This window comes from Andrena cerasifolii, chromosome 6 (genome assembly GCF_050908995.1).
Source record: "Andrena cerasifolii isolate SP2316 chromosome 6, iyAndCera1_principal, whole genome shotgun sequence".
In the NCBI taxonomy this organism is placed as follows: domain Eukaryota; kingdom Metazoa; phylum Arthropoda; class Insecta; order Hymenoptera; family Andrenidae; genus Andrena; species Andrena cerasifolii.
In genome coordinates this window covers 5,992,013-6,007,963 of record NC_135123.1, presented here as the reverse complement: position 1 = coordinate 6,007,963, position 15,951 = coordinate 5,992,013, and the positions used below count along the sequence as shown (strand labels likewise).

Here is a 15,951-nt window from a genome sequence, read left to right as displayed (position 1 = left end):
CCGAGCCACAAAGTTACACCTCAAGTTTATGAACCAATAAAGCTCCTGGTAAGGGTTTTATTACCGACGACGAACATTTTATTTCATGAAAATTCCCGAGAAGATTTCGTGCGGTCCATTCTACTATTAGATTATATTCAGTGGATCCAGAAGGGAATTGCAGCATCCCTGTAAATGCGTTGAGTATATTAACCGAGTTCCACGTCACACGGCTTCAGAAAGACCCGATGGGAGCTCCTTTTGCTTCGCTTTTAGTTCCTGAGGAGCTTCAGGTACGTGTACTTTGCAAGCGTGTACGCGAAGAATAATATTTCGTAAGTTTCGCAAAGGGGTGGTTAGAGAGCATTGTTTCCGTCTTCGGTATGAAAGTGGTCATCGTCGCTGGGGCGAAATTCGTAACAGCACTTAACGGTATTTCACCCCTGCAGCGGACGAAGACGCGTAACAGGTACCCCAAGGTTTTGCCAACCCCGCCGCGAGAAATATTAAACTCCCTTTAAACCGCTTCTAACTGTATGCCTCGGCGAGTTTCGATAAATTCACGTTAAATCGAACGTTTTCACAACTTAACGTTAGCCCGTTCGAGATTTACTCGTTCCCCTTTCACCCTCTATCACAGCAGTTCTTCTTCGGTGTACTACAGAAGGAACAGTTCGAAAGTTCCCCAACAATCAGATTTGGCCTACGGCCTGACGAGCAAGTTTTTCGAGTGAGAGTTTCGACAGAGCGAGCTTTGCTTAAGGAAACACGTTGTCGGACGAGTTGTTCCATTATACAGAACTTCATTCGAAACTCTGCTCTGGTTCGATCCAGCAGAATTCCCCTGCCAGGCGAATCGTTTGTTACTTATGTCGTTAACAGCGACGAATTTAAACGCCCCCTCCCTGAACATTGATTTTTAAGTGATTGCGCTTAGCGATTCCTTCGTAAATGCCTGGGCGAACTTTGGAAATTATCGTGCAAGCAATACGCGGCGCTAGCGGTGGAATGTTGTTATCATTTTTCAGGCTGAAATTAACGAGTTTAACTTTAGCGGTGGCACATAAATTGGTCCGGGGCGGGTATCTCATTTTCCGCCTGTCATTAAGCTTGCATTTAATTTGATTCGCAGAGAGGCGGTGTTTGTCAGTCGATACTCGTTTGCACACTCATTAAATACATTCAATTTCCCAAATTAACCTCAGCTTGTGTATTTTATATAATTAGATGGGGCTCGCCTCTCGCCAGGTGTTCTAATTTCTGGGAGGTAATTTTCGAATGTTCGACCAAACAGATCCCGCGGGAAAGTAGTTGAGAAAAATACTCTAAACTAGGGGGAGAAGCATTAGGGTATGTGGATTAAGGGGAGGATCCGGTCTAAAAATCGATTTTTCTTTATTTCTTTTTTCGAATGTTTAACCTTTTAGGAATATATGTTTAAAAGGATATTTTGAAATTCGTAAAATTTCCAAAATTATAGGAATTTGAGTAGCGGCAAATGCAGGGGTAACACCCGGCCACTCGGTACTCGCGTAAAACTTTAAACGCGTTTTTCTCGAAACAGTGTTCTCAAAACGGTGGGACCTGTATCATCAAAAGTTATTATCCGATTCGACTGAAACTTTTTTTAATTTGAAGAATGTACTTCTGACTCGTGGATAGACCAGTCAAATTTAAAAAAAATGAAAATTTATATTTTTTAAAGGCGGTGAAAGACGAAGATTATAGGAAAAAGTGATTTCAAACTTCAAGTGTCGTTATTTTCTCAGAAAATGTCAGGTTTTGTCGTTTTTACTGGTCCATCCACGAGCGAGTTTCATGCTCTTTAATAATCTGGTATTGTTTTTTTATTTTAGACCAATCATTTAGGTGCTACGGATTCCACCGTTTTGGATGAATTTTTTGACGCCTCGAATTTAACGACCCCCCAGTGCCGTCTGCAATGATTAATTATGAAACAAAAAAATTATTTCTATAGTTTAAGACATCCTTAATACAATGTAAAATGTCCCATTAAATTATATTTAGTAGTGTGCCTTTAATTAATTCCTAGAGATCACCTATTTTTATGTGCTCTAGATCGGAACAGACTCTTAAGGAGTATTCTACTGTGACGGACGAGAGGAAAAATCGGCTCAGCAAGACTTTTTTGAGGAAGAGGAAGGTGTCCTCTACGGACCAGGCGTGGCAAATTAGTTGCAAGTAGAATTTGCGCCAAAATTATAAACGTGTTTCTCTCAAAACGGTGTTTTAGAAAATGATTGCCACCATATCTCAAATTCTATTTCAGCGATTGGGCCCATCTTGCGCATACATTTTTAACAGATGTGTCGCTATCGTCCCTAGCAGAATTAGGTCAGAATAATCTTCTTTTCTATTTATTTTTTAATTTTGTAGCCCGAAAAACCCGAGAAAAAATCGCAAATGTCGATATTTAATTTTCAAATTGCAGCTATTTTAAAAATTATTGTAACTTCTTCCAAATCTGCTACCTGTGATAGTCTTTCTGCTGTCTGCGGCAGTTTTTGGTTCTTTTGTTTCAGATAAACACAACGGCCGGAATCATGGCAACAAATCGTTCCTTTTTTTCGAGGTGGCACCATCTTTACATTATATTTTCAACAAAAAAATGTTTATTCATTGTTTAAGATATAATAAATATACAGTGCCCAGTTCGGCATTAAAGTATTTCATTAAGTCCATAAAACAAATTTCCGAAGAAAGTTAAAAACCAGCAAGTTACAGTAGAAATAAATAAATACTTTACAAATATCGTGAAACTTTCTCGAAAGAAACAAAAAGTTTGCAGTTACGGAAGATTCTTCAAAGTTGCCTCGGGTTTCCACTCATGTTTAACAGAACGCTCGCAATGATTCACGAAGCATTTTTCGCGTTCATTACTCGGAATCGCTGGCGCGCGTGAGAGAATCGCTCATGGGATTTCTCGAATCACGGAACCAGCGTTTCGGTATACAAAATCTTTTTAAATATTTACGGCAGAGAATGCTCCCATATTCCGCCACTTTTCACCTCCGTCGCGGGGGTACGAATATTCTTTACCGAGTGACAGATCTCCTGTAGATTTCTTACCAAGACCACTGCGAAATAATTTATACTACTACTAATAATTGAGTGTAGAACTAACAATTGAGACTAGTTTATACCAAGTGACTCGAAAAGTTACTGATTTAATTAAAACTACATTCCAAATCGAGAGCCTCTGTGTTATTTTTATCATAATATAAAACAAATATTTCCCGAACATTCGGAAAAAAATTTTGTTTCTACTATTAAATAAATATTTCCTTTATATTTGAAAAAATATTTTTTTTATAATATAAAACGAATATTTCCCGAACATTCGGAAAAAAATATTTTGTTTCTACCATTAAATAAATATTTACTTTATATTTGAAAAAATATTTTTTTCCTAATATAAAACGAATATTTCCCGAACATTCGGAAAAAATTTGTTTCTACCATTAAATAAATATTTACTTTATATTTGAAAAAATATTTTTTTTATAATATAAAATGAATATTTCCAGTATATTTGAAAAAAAATATTTGCTTCTTAATCTGGAATAAATATTGCATGTATATTTAAATATCAAAAAGAGATTGAAGCTCTTTTTAATATCGGATCTATGTGCATTCAATATTTTGTGCTACTAGGGTATTAACCGACTAAAGCGTTCAATAATATTTCCAATATTTCGCAAAGGAAAATCATCCCTGGGGCACGCGGAACGCACCCCTTCCGAGGTTCTCGCCCCGTTAAACGAGGCGCCGGTGAAAAAAAATCGTTTCGGGTCCACGAGAATGGTATGTCACCGTGATAAATTCCGCGCCCCATCCCCCAGCGACCATGGAAAATATTTCTATCGACTCGAGACGCGTTAGGGAAACAGCCAGAAAAAGGAGAATAGAGGGTGGCGCGGTGCCGTTGGGAGGTGGAAGATAGAAATGCTTCGAACGGATAGCTCGCGATCCAGCTCCACGTTGCGCACCCCTTTCGGCGAGGGGTAGCTGCCGCTAGCATTGTAGCCTCGTGTACACGGTCTTAGACCTCGTTAGCAATGGATGGCGACAGTCTGCGTGGGCGTAGAGGGCCTATCCTAGCCGGGGGAGAAACAGTTGTCGGCGGGGTGGGTGGCTGTAAAACACAAGGTCGGGGGTGTCGGCTTAATACCAGGCATACCTGGCGAATATTTCATCTATTATCTGCATTTCATAGGGATGCAGGCATAGAGCCGCCCCAGCCGGGAGCAAATGGTTGACGTGTACTACTGGCTGGGTGGGTGACAGCGTTCCTCCGAGCATCGAGCGATCATTGTTGGCGTGGACAACGAAGGGGGTGCGGTTGTGCCGTTTCGAGGGCTTTCAGGGCATTCAATGGTGCCGGGTTTATGACGTGGATGGGGGTTGCTTCGCTATTTTCGGGGATACTAAGCCGTCCGCCTCGGAGGAGGCTATAAAAATCGCCCGGTGCGACGCATGCCTTCGATCGGGGTCTTCCACAAGTTGGACTTTCAATTTACGAAAGCTCGCAACTCTTTCACGCAACCCCCGACTGCTCTGCAGGCGCAGGTCGGTCGAAGATCGCCTGAAGCTTGGAGATCTCCAATCCGGTGCCTCAGGACACGCGTGAATCGGTGGGTCTCGATTCATCGCACGCGACGATAGCGCCATTGAAAAGGGGCGCGTGTAAAGAAGCAGAAAGAAGGCCCGCGGGGGACAAAAGCCCGCCATTAGTTGAGCGAAACAAAGTGGAAATACACGCCGCATGCATGCCGTATATACGTGGCGTCCCTGACTCTCTGTTCGGAGATAATAGGGCATGGCTCTTTTCAGCGTAAAGTGGCTCGGGAAGAAGGCAGGGATTTTTCTGGTTCACATCCATCTTGCTAGTCTAAATACCGCGCCGTTTGCTTCTCAGAATTTGCTTCTCGGGTTCGAGAGCTCGGCCAGCAAGAATTCTAACGCGTTTATTAATATTTATTCGGACAGATGCGGAATAGACGTTTCCGAAATGTTCGGTATCGCGTGACTGATATATATTTTTTTTTATATTTTCTAGCCTGCGAGACGGAAGTTAATATAAACGCCGACACTGCGCCGAATCGGATACACGTAGTGCGCGGAGACAGCCAAGATGCTACGAGGAATTTTATATTTGCTCCCAGCGTCGCCGGAGTAACGCGTCGCATTTTTCATTTCGCTTTGGAAAACCGTACGCATAGACACGCGCCGTATTCATATTCGGTCCCGGCGGCTTGCCTTATTTCGTCCCGCTGGATATTTTATTGTTCCTATATATTACGGGGCCGTTTACGGTGAAAGATACACATGATTGCACCCATCCTTCCTGCCAGCGCGAGGAAGAAGTCACGAGGCTCACGTATGCGTTCCCCGACTCACCGTCGACTTTTGCCTTGCATTATTGAAACCGTTCTGATTTCTTTCCTCAAATGAAGGGAACTGCTACCTCGACCCACGTTCACTTCACGACGATACACGCGTTTCAACAATTCAACGGTCCCCTCTCGCCTGGCTGCCTGCGATCGAGGAACACTCTACCGAAATTAGTTTAAAGCCGAGACGCTCATCTGGATCGCGTTTTTATTATAATAAAAAGTGTCTTCGGCATTAGATAGGGGGATGAAGGGTGAGGGGAAATGGGGAATGTCTATTTCTAGTGATTTTAAGATTTACAGCACGTTTTGTTGGTGGCAACTGAGACTACAGAACTGTCGAATCACGAAGGGTGATAAAGTTCAAAGGCCTCCGCAAGATAACATTAAAGGTTTAGTATACTGGTTAAAAGCAAAATGGAACAAAATGCGGAATGTTTCCATAGTCCAGTGAAATTAGGATCTGTCTTCGGAATAAATTTCAGCGAGCTAGATTGTGGCACGGACCTTCATTTAGTCGTTTTAATCAATATGTCAAAAATTTTACAGTGGGTTAAAAGAACGTTTTATTTTCGCGAATATCTCGTTATCTAGCAGTTTTACGACAAAAATAGTTATTATGGAATTTGTAGCTTAGGAAATTTTCTACAAAAAAGGTTCTATGAGTTTATTCTGTAGGAGTGATCATTTTCATGTATATCGGGTCACCAAGTTTCAACCCCCATACTTTTAGCAACGGAATATCCCGGACCCGGAAATTCAAAAAATTATGAAACTCTGTAAATATGTGGGGGGAGTTCGCCTGAGTGCAGCGCAATTTTGGTAGATAAAGAGACATTCGCGAAAACCCGTTTTTAAATCTCTGTAAAATTTTCAACGACGCTCGGATCGATGGGGACTTTTGACATATTGTTTATAACCACTAAAGACCCACACCAAAATTTAGCTGGCTGAGATTTATTCCGTGGATTGGGCATATTTCCGTCTAATTTCACTAGACTACCACCCTATGCCTAAGCATAAGCTCCTGTTCTGGATGTACAACAAAAAGTTATGATAAAGGAATAGTGCAAGAAAAATTTGTTAAGAGTCCCCATTATTATCGAACCATCTATAATGGTTGTTGGTGGAGCACCCTCATCACCATTGAAAAGAAATACAAAACAGTAACAGAAAATATAGAAATAAACACAGGGGTAAATTTTAATAAAAAGAAATAGAAATTTCTCATTTTGCTTCGGTCTGCTGCCCTGTTCAAACTTGAGCAAATATTAAAACAGTAAAAACAATTATTATTTTCTTACTTATTTTTTCTCATGCCTAATTAGGGGATAAGCTTAATGTTCTGAAGAATGCAGACAAATTCCTTGAACCTTGTTTCTTTACTGGTGGTCTAAAGAATTAAATCCTAATTTTCTCGATAAAGCTGTTTTCGACATTCCCTGTTTTTCCCCTCACCTTCAAATACGTATTTTGCGCCCGCGAATCGAGCTGATCGCGTGCAAGCGCGTCAGTAGTCCTAGCGTTTGAATTAGACCGATTCATAAATATTAACACTGGCTGTTTACACTGCGGTGTACGATACACGGGGGACGCCCATATTTGATCTGCGACGCAGTGTGGATCGTGTGCACGCGACATAATCTCCGGGTAATGACGCAAGTCGCATTGTAACGCAGTTAGTAGCTTACCTGGTCGAGTAACTATATCCCCGCCGATACTATAAAAAATCGTCGTTTTATACTTCGTTACGCTCGATTTATCCGATCGAGAAGCTCCGCTGCCGCCTCGTTCCGCGTTTAAATACCATTTCGAAAGCGCGGCTGGAAATCTCGAAAGCCTCCTGCGTGGGTATTCAAAGTAATCGCGGTTAACTTTGAAACAATACCGTTTAATTCTGTTTTCGTTTAATCTTCGCCCCCTAATTGGATTCTACTTCGGTGACTTTCCTCGCGCGATAACCCAGCGGCTGGGCCGATGAAGACCGCAAAGGGTAGTCGCTTGGCTGTCCGCGGGACTCGGATGAGTTTCGCTGGGAATCTTGCCGCGTTCCCGCGTGGGTCTCTCGAACCACGGAACTCGATCCCATCCCGCTCGAATCTTGCAGGAGGCATCGGGCAGCCCCAAAATGGCGGCGGCGCATCTTGCAGAATCACGGGGTGGCGAGCTGTCGTCGGCTCGTTCCGACTGGAAGAGCCCGGCCCGCGATACAATCTTGCGCCGGGCGAAATTTCGCAATAAATACCTGGCAACTTTTCGAGGAGCCATCAGCCCCATTGTAGTCGCCCGTACATGCACGCGTCGGTGGCCTGGGCACGTACACGACAATGGAATACTTAGATCCCCCTGGTGTCCCCCTTCCGCGCGCGGCTCTCCCATTGTCTCATGATTTATGTGCCGTGGTCGCGGTGTCAACAGGGTATTGATTAAAATACACACAGGCGCACGGGGGGGGAGGCATGCACACGTGGAATGGCGTATGGCCCCGTGGATTTATGCACACAAGCCAGAACGGCCATGGTGACATCGTTGTCCCTTGTAAATCGAGACCCCCGGCGTGTTGATCGTGTTGTACGGGGTAAAAAGCCGCTCGGCCACGTTTCCAAGGCGAATTCGTTCAACAAGGGACAGCCGAGCACTTTTACGGCGGGCGACCCTCGGGGAGCATCGGCGCTCCCCTGAATTCCTTCGGCGCGTTTAGCGACCCTCCGCCCCCTATGTCTTTCGCGGCAGATCCTCGGACGTGTTTACTGCTGCTCAGCGTCTTCCTGTATGATTTCTTACCCTTTTCCTGCTTCCGAGTCTTGTTTCGCGCAGTGTCGCGTGGAATATCGATTTCTAGGGGCAACGCACGGTGTGGACGGGAAAAGGGAGCCTCCGGCGATGGGATTCGAACCCACGATCTTCGGATCCGCTGCGCGATGGCCAGCCGCCTTAAGGGGTCGTGCTCAGTCAGGAGGCCGAAAAAGGGTGGTCTTTGGAAATTTTTTACTTAAAAGTTATAACACATTTCTCAGAAAATCTTTTTTCCTTTTAAGGAGTGCGTCTAGTACCGTGCATCGTAATTTTTTTATTTAAAAATATTTATCAATAACTAAGTTATTGACCACTGCTGCTCGAAAGTCGATCATCTAAAATAAAAAATTCAAAAGAATTTACTTATTACCTATATTATATTATCCAGTATTTGAACGAAGGATTTTTTTATTCGATGCTTATTTTTCTTTTAATTGACGAAAATCAGGCATGATTTATGATAAAAATTGAAACTTTTATTTTAAACATCAACCATTTTTTCCCAAATCAATATTTCGAAAAATCCTTCGTTCAAATACTAGATAATATAATACAATAAGTAAATTCTTTTGAATTTTTTATTTTAGATGATCGACTTTCGAGCAGCTTGTGGTCACCGCAGAAGCCTTTCCTTTTACAGAACCTTCGAGTGACGGACAATAACTTAGTAATTGATAAATATTTTTAAATAAAAAAATTACGATGCACGGTACTAGATGCAGTCTTTAAAAGGAAAAAAGATTTTTCGAGAAATGTGTTATAGCTTTTGAGTAAAAAATTTCCAAAGAGCACCCTTTTTTCGGCCTCCTGACTGAGCATGACTCCTTAAGGTAGATTCTCATTATACGTCTGGCCGGCGTCTGGGGACGGTAGACGGTCGTCGGACGGCACAATGTGAATGTCACCATACAAAACCCATTGGAGAATGTTTCGACGGACGGTAAGCCTGCCGCCGGCCAGACGGATAGTGAGAATCTACCTTTAAAGGTCTGCGCACACATAGCAGTTCCGTGTCAGTACCGTTCCGTGCCAGTGGTAAGAAGAAGAGACCCTCTACGCCCCTGTTCTTCTTACCACTGGCACGACGGAACAGGCACGTACTGACACGGAACTGATATGTGAAATAGTCCACTACCCCCTTAAGGTCTGCGCACACATATCAGTTCCATGTCAGTACCGTTCCGGCGTGCCAGTGGTAAGAAGAAGAGGGGCGTAGAGGGTCTGGGTTAGGTCTGTCTGGGTTAGGGGCGTAGAGGGTCTCTTCTTCTTACCACTGGCACGACGGAACGGTACTGACACGGAACTGATATGTGTGCGCAGACCTTAAGGGGGTAGTGGCCTATTGGATACGTAAAATCGTTAGTTTCTTTGGCGCTAAATTACTTAGATACCGAATAATCATTATAGTTCTGCTTTTCACTATCTATTGTGGGCACGTTTGTGAGTAATTGCAGAAGAAAAAATCGTCGGAATGTATAAAATTGTCGAAGTTATTAATCATTGAAGACAGCGCTGTACGGCGCGTCGCTGCAGGTGGTGTATATCGATTCAGGTGAGCCAATCATCTCAGAGCAAAATGCTTCGGGGTGAGTACTTTATACACCAAAATCTACAGAGTGGAAGTTTGCCGATGAATTCGAGCAAAAATTGTGGAAGTTACACACGAATCAATTTTTTTCTCAACGCATTTACGGAAAAATCGTCTTTAAGCAGTTATAAAATGTTTTAGAAACATCCAATATTGATGCGGGAATTCCACTCTGTAAAGGCAGAAATTCTACACGTCTAGTAAAAATTTCAAGTGAAAATATTCATTGGTTCAGGAGTTATGATGTACACCGTGTCTGAAAATGGTGTTTCGAGAAAACCGGCTTCAAAGTTAAGTCCCCTATGCCAATACTGCTCTGTGAGGCTATAACCCTACGATGCACTCAATTGCATTCGCTGCTATAACTTCCACAATTATTTCAATTTCTTCGTGAAATTTTGCTTACAATGTTCATAAATTAAGCTTTCAGAATCAGTGAAGAAAATGATTTTTTTAAGCTGAAATAGTCCACTACCTTAACCTTATTTTCAACATCCGATTTCTTTTGCTCTCACCCCTTAATACGGTTCCATTTCATAAAAAAATAGTCCGTGAAAAAGATTATTGCAATCGGACAACATGAAAGGGTGCCGACCAGGCCTTAAAGTTTAGAATTCATCAATGGTATGGCTGTAAAGAATTTTTCAAAAATGGTAAGTCGTATCGAAATTTTGTTCAAATAAAACAAAAAGAGCATTCAATTTTCTACAATTACTGTATATATCATTTTTTCGTGCTCCTAGCCATTTTTTAGATAATAGCGTTTGAATATAGAGAGATCTGCGCTTTGCGCGTACCACCTGTACAGCGCCAGCGTGACGTATTGTCTAGACGCGCGTGGTGCGGACCTTTGTATATTCAAACGCTATTATCTACAAAATGGTTGGCAGCACGAAAGAACTGTATATACAATAATTGTAGCAAATTGAATGCTCTTTTAGTATTATTTGAACAAAATTTCGATAGGGCTTACCATTTTTTAAAAATTCTTTAACTTCAAACTATCGATGAATTCTAACCTTTAAGGCCTGGTCGGCACCCTTTCCTGTTGTCCGATTGCGATAATCTTTTTCAGGGACTATTTTTTTATGAAATGGAACCATATTAGGGGATGCGAGCGAAGGAACACGAACAAAAAAATTCAGCACGTATAATAAGGGCCACCCTACTCTACATAACCCAAACTCATTCAGCTATAAAAATACCTCGAGAGTGAACAGCAGTGGGAAGAAGTAGGGGCGACAGCGGTCGGAGGGAAATAGAAGATAACGGGTGAACCTATCCTTCTTTTTCCTCTTATCTCTCTCTATCTGTACTATCTGTGTTATGTATGTATGTTGTGCGCGGGTAACTTCACTCACACGCACTATACATCCATAGCCTGTTGCAAGACAGTGATAGGTTCACCCGTTATCTTCCCTCTTCCTCGGACCGGCCGCCAGTCCTCTGTTCACTCTGCAGGTATTTTTATATAGCTCAATGCCTGAACTTAACCGGGCGCCACTTATGTGCTAATATCCCACCATAGGCCGTTTCCCAAGCGCCAAATGCCTACACTATATAAGTACTATCACCAGAGTTTGCTCCATTCCCCATCTTCAGTCGCAGAACGCAGTTCCGCGGTTCCCTTAGAGAACCCACAGCACAGCCTGCGTGTTAAAAACTTAACCATATCGTCCAGCTCATTCGCCATTCTCCCTTACATCCCCCGGCGAAATATCCTGCACCGTATCGAGTCCCGCGACGAGATAAACTCGCCCTTTCGGGGAACCTGGCACGGATATTCGCCGCGGCGAAGTGACTCGTTACCTTAAGAGAGTCATTTCCCCCCGTCCCTGACCCCTGCCTCTTCTTTCGCCTCTCTTTTTTCCCCTCCCTCGACTTTTCACCCTCTCGAGTCAGCGAGTCGCGCGCTATCCCTCCCCTCCTCCCCGGCCAACCGCCCCATCTCCATCCCTCGGAGCCTCGTAGCCGGGAGCGTCGGGCACACTCCCTTTCCTGGCACCATTTTATTTATTATCCGGGGTTATCCCAGCGACAGACTGCGGCCAACTTTCCACCGCGGCTCGCTGAACCGGCCCACACGGTATTTGGTGCGTGAACCGCGTATTCATCGCAACTGCGCGCCACTTTCCCACTTTTCCTCTCGCTCCGGACCCCCGTCTTTTCTCTCCCTCGCCGCGCCGCGTGCTCGCCCTTTTTTCCATCGCCCAACCGACTATCCCGCGTACCTCGGCGAGGCCTTTTGACGGTCCACTAATTGCGGTCGCGTCTTTCAGCTAACGGACACGCGACGCTGAATCATCCTTTCCCCTCCGTGCCCCCGACCCACTAGGGATTTTTTTAGTTCTCCACGAATTACGAGGGGGTTAACGTTGCTCGGCGCGCATTCAGCCCGTCGGACAGCTTCGACGTGCCTTAAATGAGACCCGCGGAGCGGGCTGCCCTCGCAAAGGATCGGCTACGGTCGCGCGAGAATACGTTTGAGGATCCGCAATCGGAAAATGCGCTTATGAATGGAACGCTTTCGCGTGAAATTCCCACGCGCGATGTTTGCACTGGCGGGACGTGTTTTTCGAGCCTGATATGCCTGGGATTTCGCTGCACCGAGACTAATGCCTTGAGATTACCCAGGCTGTGGCTGATACTTTGATATTTCCGAGTCCCAGAAATCTTCAATTCTTCCACGCAGAGTAGACGATTCTGTGATTTACTTGATGAAACGTAGTTCGCTGTAACGTACCAAGTTGGAAGCTCTTTGTGGCCCTTCGTTCCACTCTTTACTATAGTAAATTCGCTGGTTCGTTTACAATAGCTTCATGGCTTTGCCGTGTATCACAACGTGTCCCTATCCCACACAGTCCGCGGACTACTCTGTTGTAATTCCACTTTAGCCGGTGCTACAAAGTATCCCCGGAATTCGCGTTGGTGTTAATCCTTGCCGAATGCGCTAGATACGGCGACTCAGAATCGCTAATAGACACAATGGAAGATAAACCGTACTATGCGCCATCGGGAATGCAAACGTTAACGGAGGCTGGTAGCGAGTTGAAAGCCTATAACGGGTGAGATACTCTGAATCAGCTCTAATGCGTAAATGTGTATCGATAGCCAGCAGGGGTGGAGGGGCGGAAGAGACGAAAGATACTTTGATTACGGTTCACGGGGAGCAAACAGAGTTTTCCCTACGCGTGCATTTGCGAGAGCCGATCTGATATCTCATCCAGTCAAACATCTACTGGCCGCAGCGAGGAAAACTGCACGCTGTTAAACACGGTTTCTCATTGTCGCTTTCAAACGGGAATGGGGCGCGCTTCTTCAATGCGTGGAAAAAGTCCTTTCGGATACAAATTTCGTTGGATCGAGATTTTTTCAACGACGCGGCTATTGTGCGGCCTCTGAATGAAGCGACACGGCCTCGCTTTGGGGGCAAACTTATTTTACACGATTCGTATTTTCCCATTCGTCCCTGGCACTCCCTTTGAAAATTCTCACGCGTTTATGGTAGTCTCGCTGAAGTCAACTAACAAAGAGGCCGCGGAGACGTTAAAGGCGCTTCATAGCCACTGAATCTCTCTAAATAGTAGCATTTAAAACCACCGCGTTTGAATATCTCGGTTAGCATATATTAGGTCTCTATTATATGATTAGCTGCGGCACAGTCTGCATTCTGACTTCAACCAGCTATCTGCCACACATACGTTCTGGTCGTTGAACTTTTATACAAGTACGAATGGAGCTTGTACTCACCGCGGTGGATAACTTTGTTGAACACGCTGGTTATGATCTGCAGTTCCGAGTTCAGTTTCTCCCCGAGCTGAAACAGACAGCAGATTTCTTTGAGCATCGGGACGCGACGGTATCGTTCGGGCACAAAATCCAGCCCTCCCCTTCTATGCCCTAATACGTTTTCCATCGATTTCCCATGAAAAGGGGGGGTTGTTCGACGCTGCTAAGTGCACCGCATAAAGAGGCGAAGGCGAAGAGTCGTTTCGAAACTTCCACGCTGGCCGCCATTAAAGGTAACCCGTAAAAGCGACCTAAACCGGCCGCGGCAACTCCTAAAGTAACGATAAATAATAAAAGCTCATCTGGCCGTCGCGGTGGATCAAGAGTTTCGCCGTTCGCGTGATGGAGCGGACCTCTAACTGATCGTACGCAGCCTCTTTCCCGAGTAGAATGCCCTGTTCCTGGAACTTTGACTCCGCCGTGACTTGACGAGTGGCATTGTTGCTCGAGGCTCCTAGGAATTCATGGTGATTCGCAGGACACTCGTCACTCGCAAGCGCGCGCCGTAAAAAAAAGGGATGAAAGGGGCATTGGCGAGTGGGGAGATTGAAAAATTTGGAACGCGAAGTTTAGACCACGGTGCCACGAAAATTAAGTGATGGCTGGGTTAATGGAACGACGCTGGAGGTTTGGTTAAGATGAAAGTTACGAAATGTATCATCAAGGAAGTGAGTTTAAATTCTCTGTATAAATGCGCGACCGGTGTTTACATTTTAACTCTCCACGCACGTCCTTGTAACGCAACTCGTTCTGAAATTCCTGTTACATAATTTAATGAACAGAGGATGAACCATGGAATCCTGCTACTTCCGCTAACGAGATTTATGAAGGCGTCCTCTCTTGCAAGTTAATTTAAACTTAATCTTTTAAACCAACAATGTGCGTAAATAGAGTGTCGGCTGACAGATATCAAGAGGAATATTAAGAAAATAACTTGTGCATTCCCTTGACAAAACACCTTACAAATAGCACCCCCAATTAATCTACTAGACTTAAGGGGGTACATGGGTATTTCAGGGTAAAAAAATCGATTTTTTTCAGATAGTTTATGGTAGCCAGTAGTATAGTAAGGAGAGATCTAACCCAAATTTGAGTTTTGCGTTCAATACACGGTCAGAGTGGTGCGATAGAAGTTAAATACACGTTCAGAGTGGTGCGATGGAGGTTCAATACACGTTCAGAGTGGTACGATAGAGGTTCAATACACGTTTTCAAAGTGGTACGATAGAGGTTCAATACACGTTTTCAGAGTGGTACGATGGACGGTCAATATACGTTCAGAGTGGTACGATAGACGTCCAATACACGCTCAGAGTGGTACGATAGACGTTCAATACACGTTTTCAAAGTGGTATGATAAACATTCAATACATCTATGGCGCCAGTCAAAAGTAGTATGGGGTATTGAACGTCTATCGTACCACTCTAAACGTGTATTGAACGTCTATCGTATCACTCCGAACGTGTATTGAACGTCTATCTTACTACTCTGAACTATGTTGAACGTCTATCGTACACTCTGAACGTATATTGAACGTCTATCGTACCACTCTGAACGTATATTGACCGTCCATCGTACCACTCTGAAAACGTGTATTGAACCTCTATCGTACCACTTTGAAAACGTGTATGGAACCTCTATTGTACCACTCTGACCGTGTATTGAACCTCCATCGCACCACTCTGAACGTGTATTTAAACACGTCTCCCTAAAACGTTGAACATTCCACAAAGGTAATAACAAAAAAAATTATTAAAACAGAACCTCCCCTTAAGAAAACATAACTTAACACATTACCGTACATCCGTTTCCAACTTCCCCTTTGCCCCTTTCCATCCCCCCGAAAAAATATCCTCCTTGACGCTTTCGAACCTCAATAGTCTCCCTGTATTCCACCAGCGAGCAAACACTCAGCACCAAAAAACACGAAGCAAACCGTCCACATCCGTCCCTTGCAAAAACCCCAGAAGAACGGCCATTACGAGGCAGGAGAGGGTAGAGGACGATAGCGGGGCGTTGCAAGTCGTCGAGTGAAAATAACCGTGAGCTCATTTACGTCCTAGATTGTTCGCGAACCGACAGCCAGCGCTAGTAGCGACTCATTTGGATCTCATCCCTCAGACACCCCCGGGGTATAATCCGTTTGAATTACGGCCGTCAACGCACAGCATCCCCCCCCCGCCGCAAGACACTTTTACGGGCCCGCCCCTCGGCCGAGGGGTAGATCGAGCACCTGTTAAAGGAGCACGGTGCACCGGGTTCGCGTTTGCCCGGCGCGGCGCTTTGGGATCGCTCGAAATTCTTCGTTCGCGCCCCCGCGCGAATGCCCGGCCAGCGTTCGTTAATTTATCGCAACGCTCTGGGCCCCATCGGGCTCGATAATT

At 44.5% G+C, this 15,951-nt stretch overlaps 1 protein-coding gene across 3 annotated transcripts in view; it reads right to left on the bottom strand.

Annotated features, from left to right (window-relative positions):
* The window catches only part of Carpa (Carbonic anhydrase-related protein A), a 236,133-nt gene that overhangs the window by 13,562 nt on the left and 206,620 nt on the right, over positions 1-15,951 (bottom strand). For all 3 annotated transcript variants that reach the window (XM_076813867.1, XM_076813868.1, XM_076813869.1), the window contains one exon: positions 13,528-13,594. In XM_076813867.1, the coding sequence (XP_076669982.1) occupies positions 13,528-13,594 (67 nt within the window). The remainder of the gene's footprint in view (positions 1-13,527; positions 13,595-15,951) is intronic.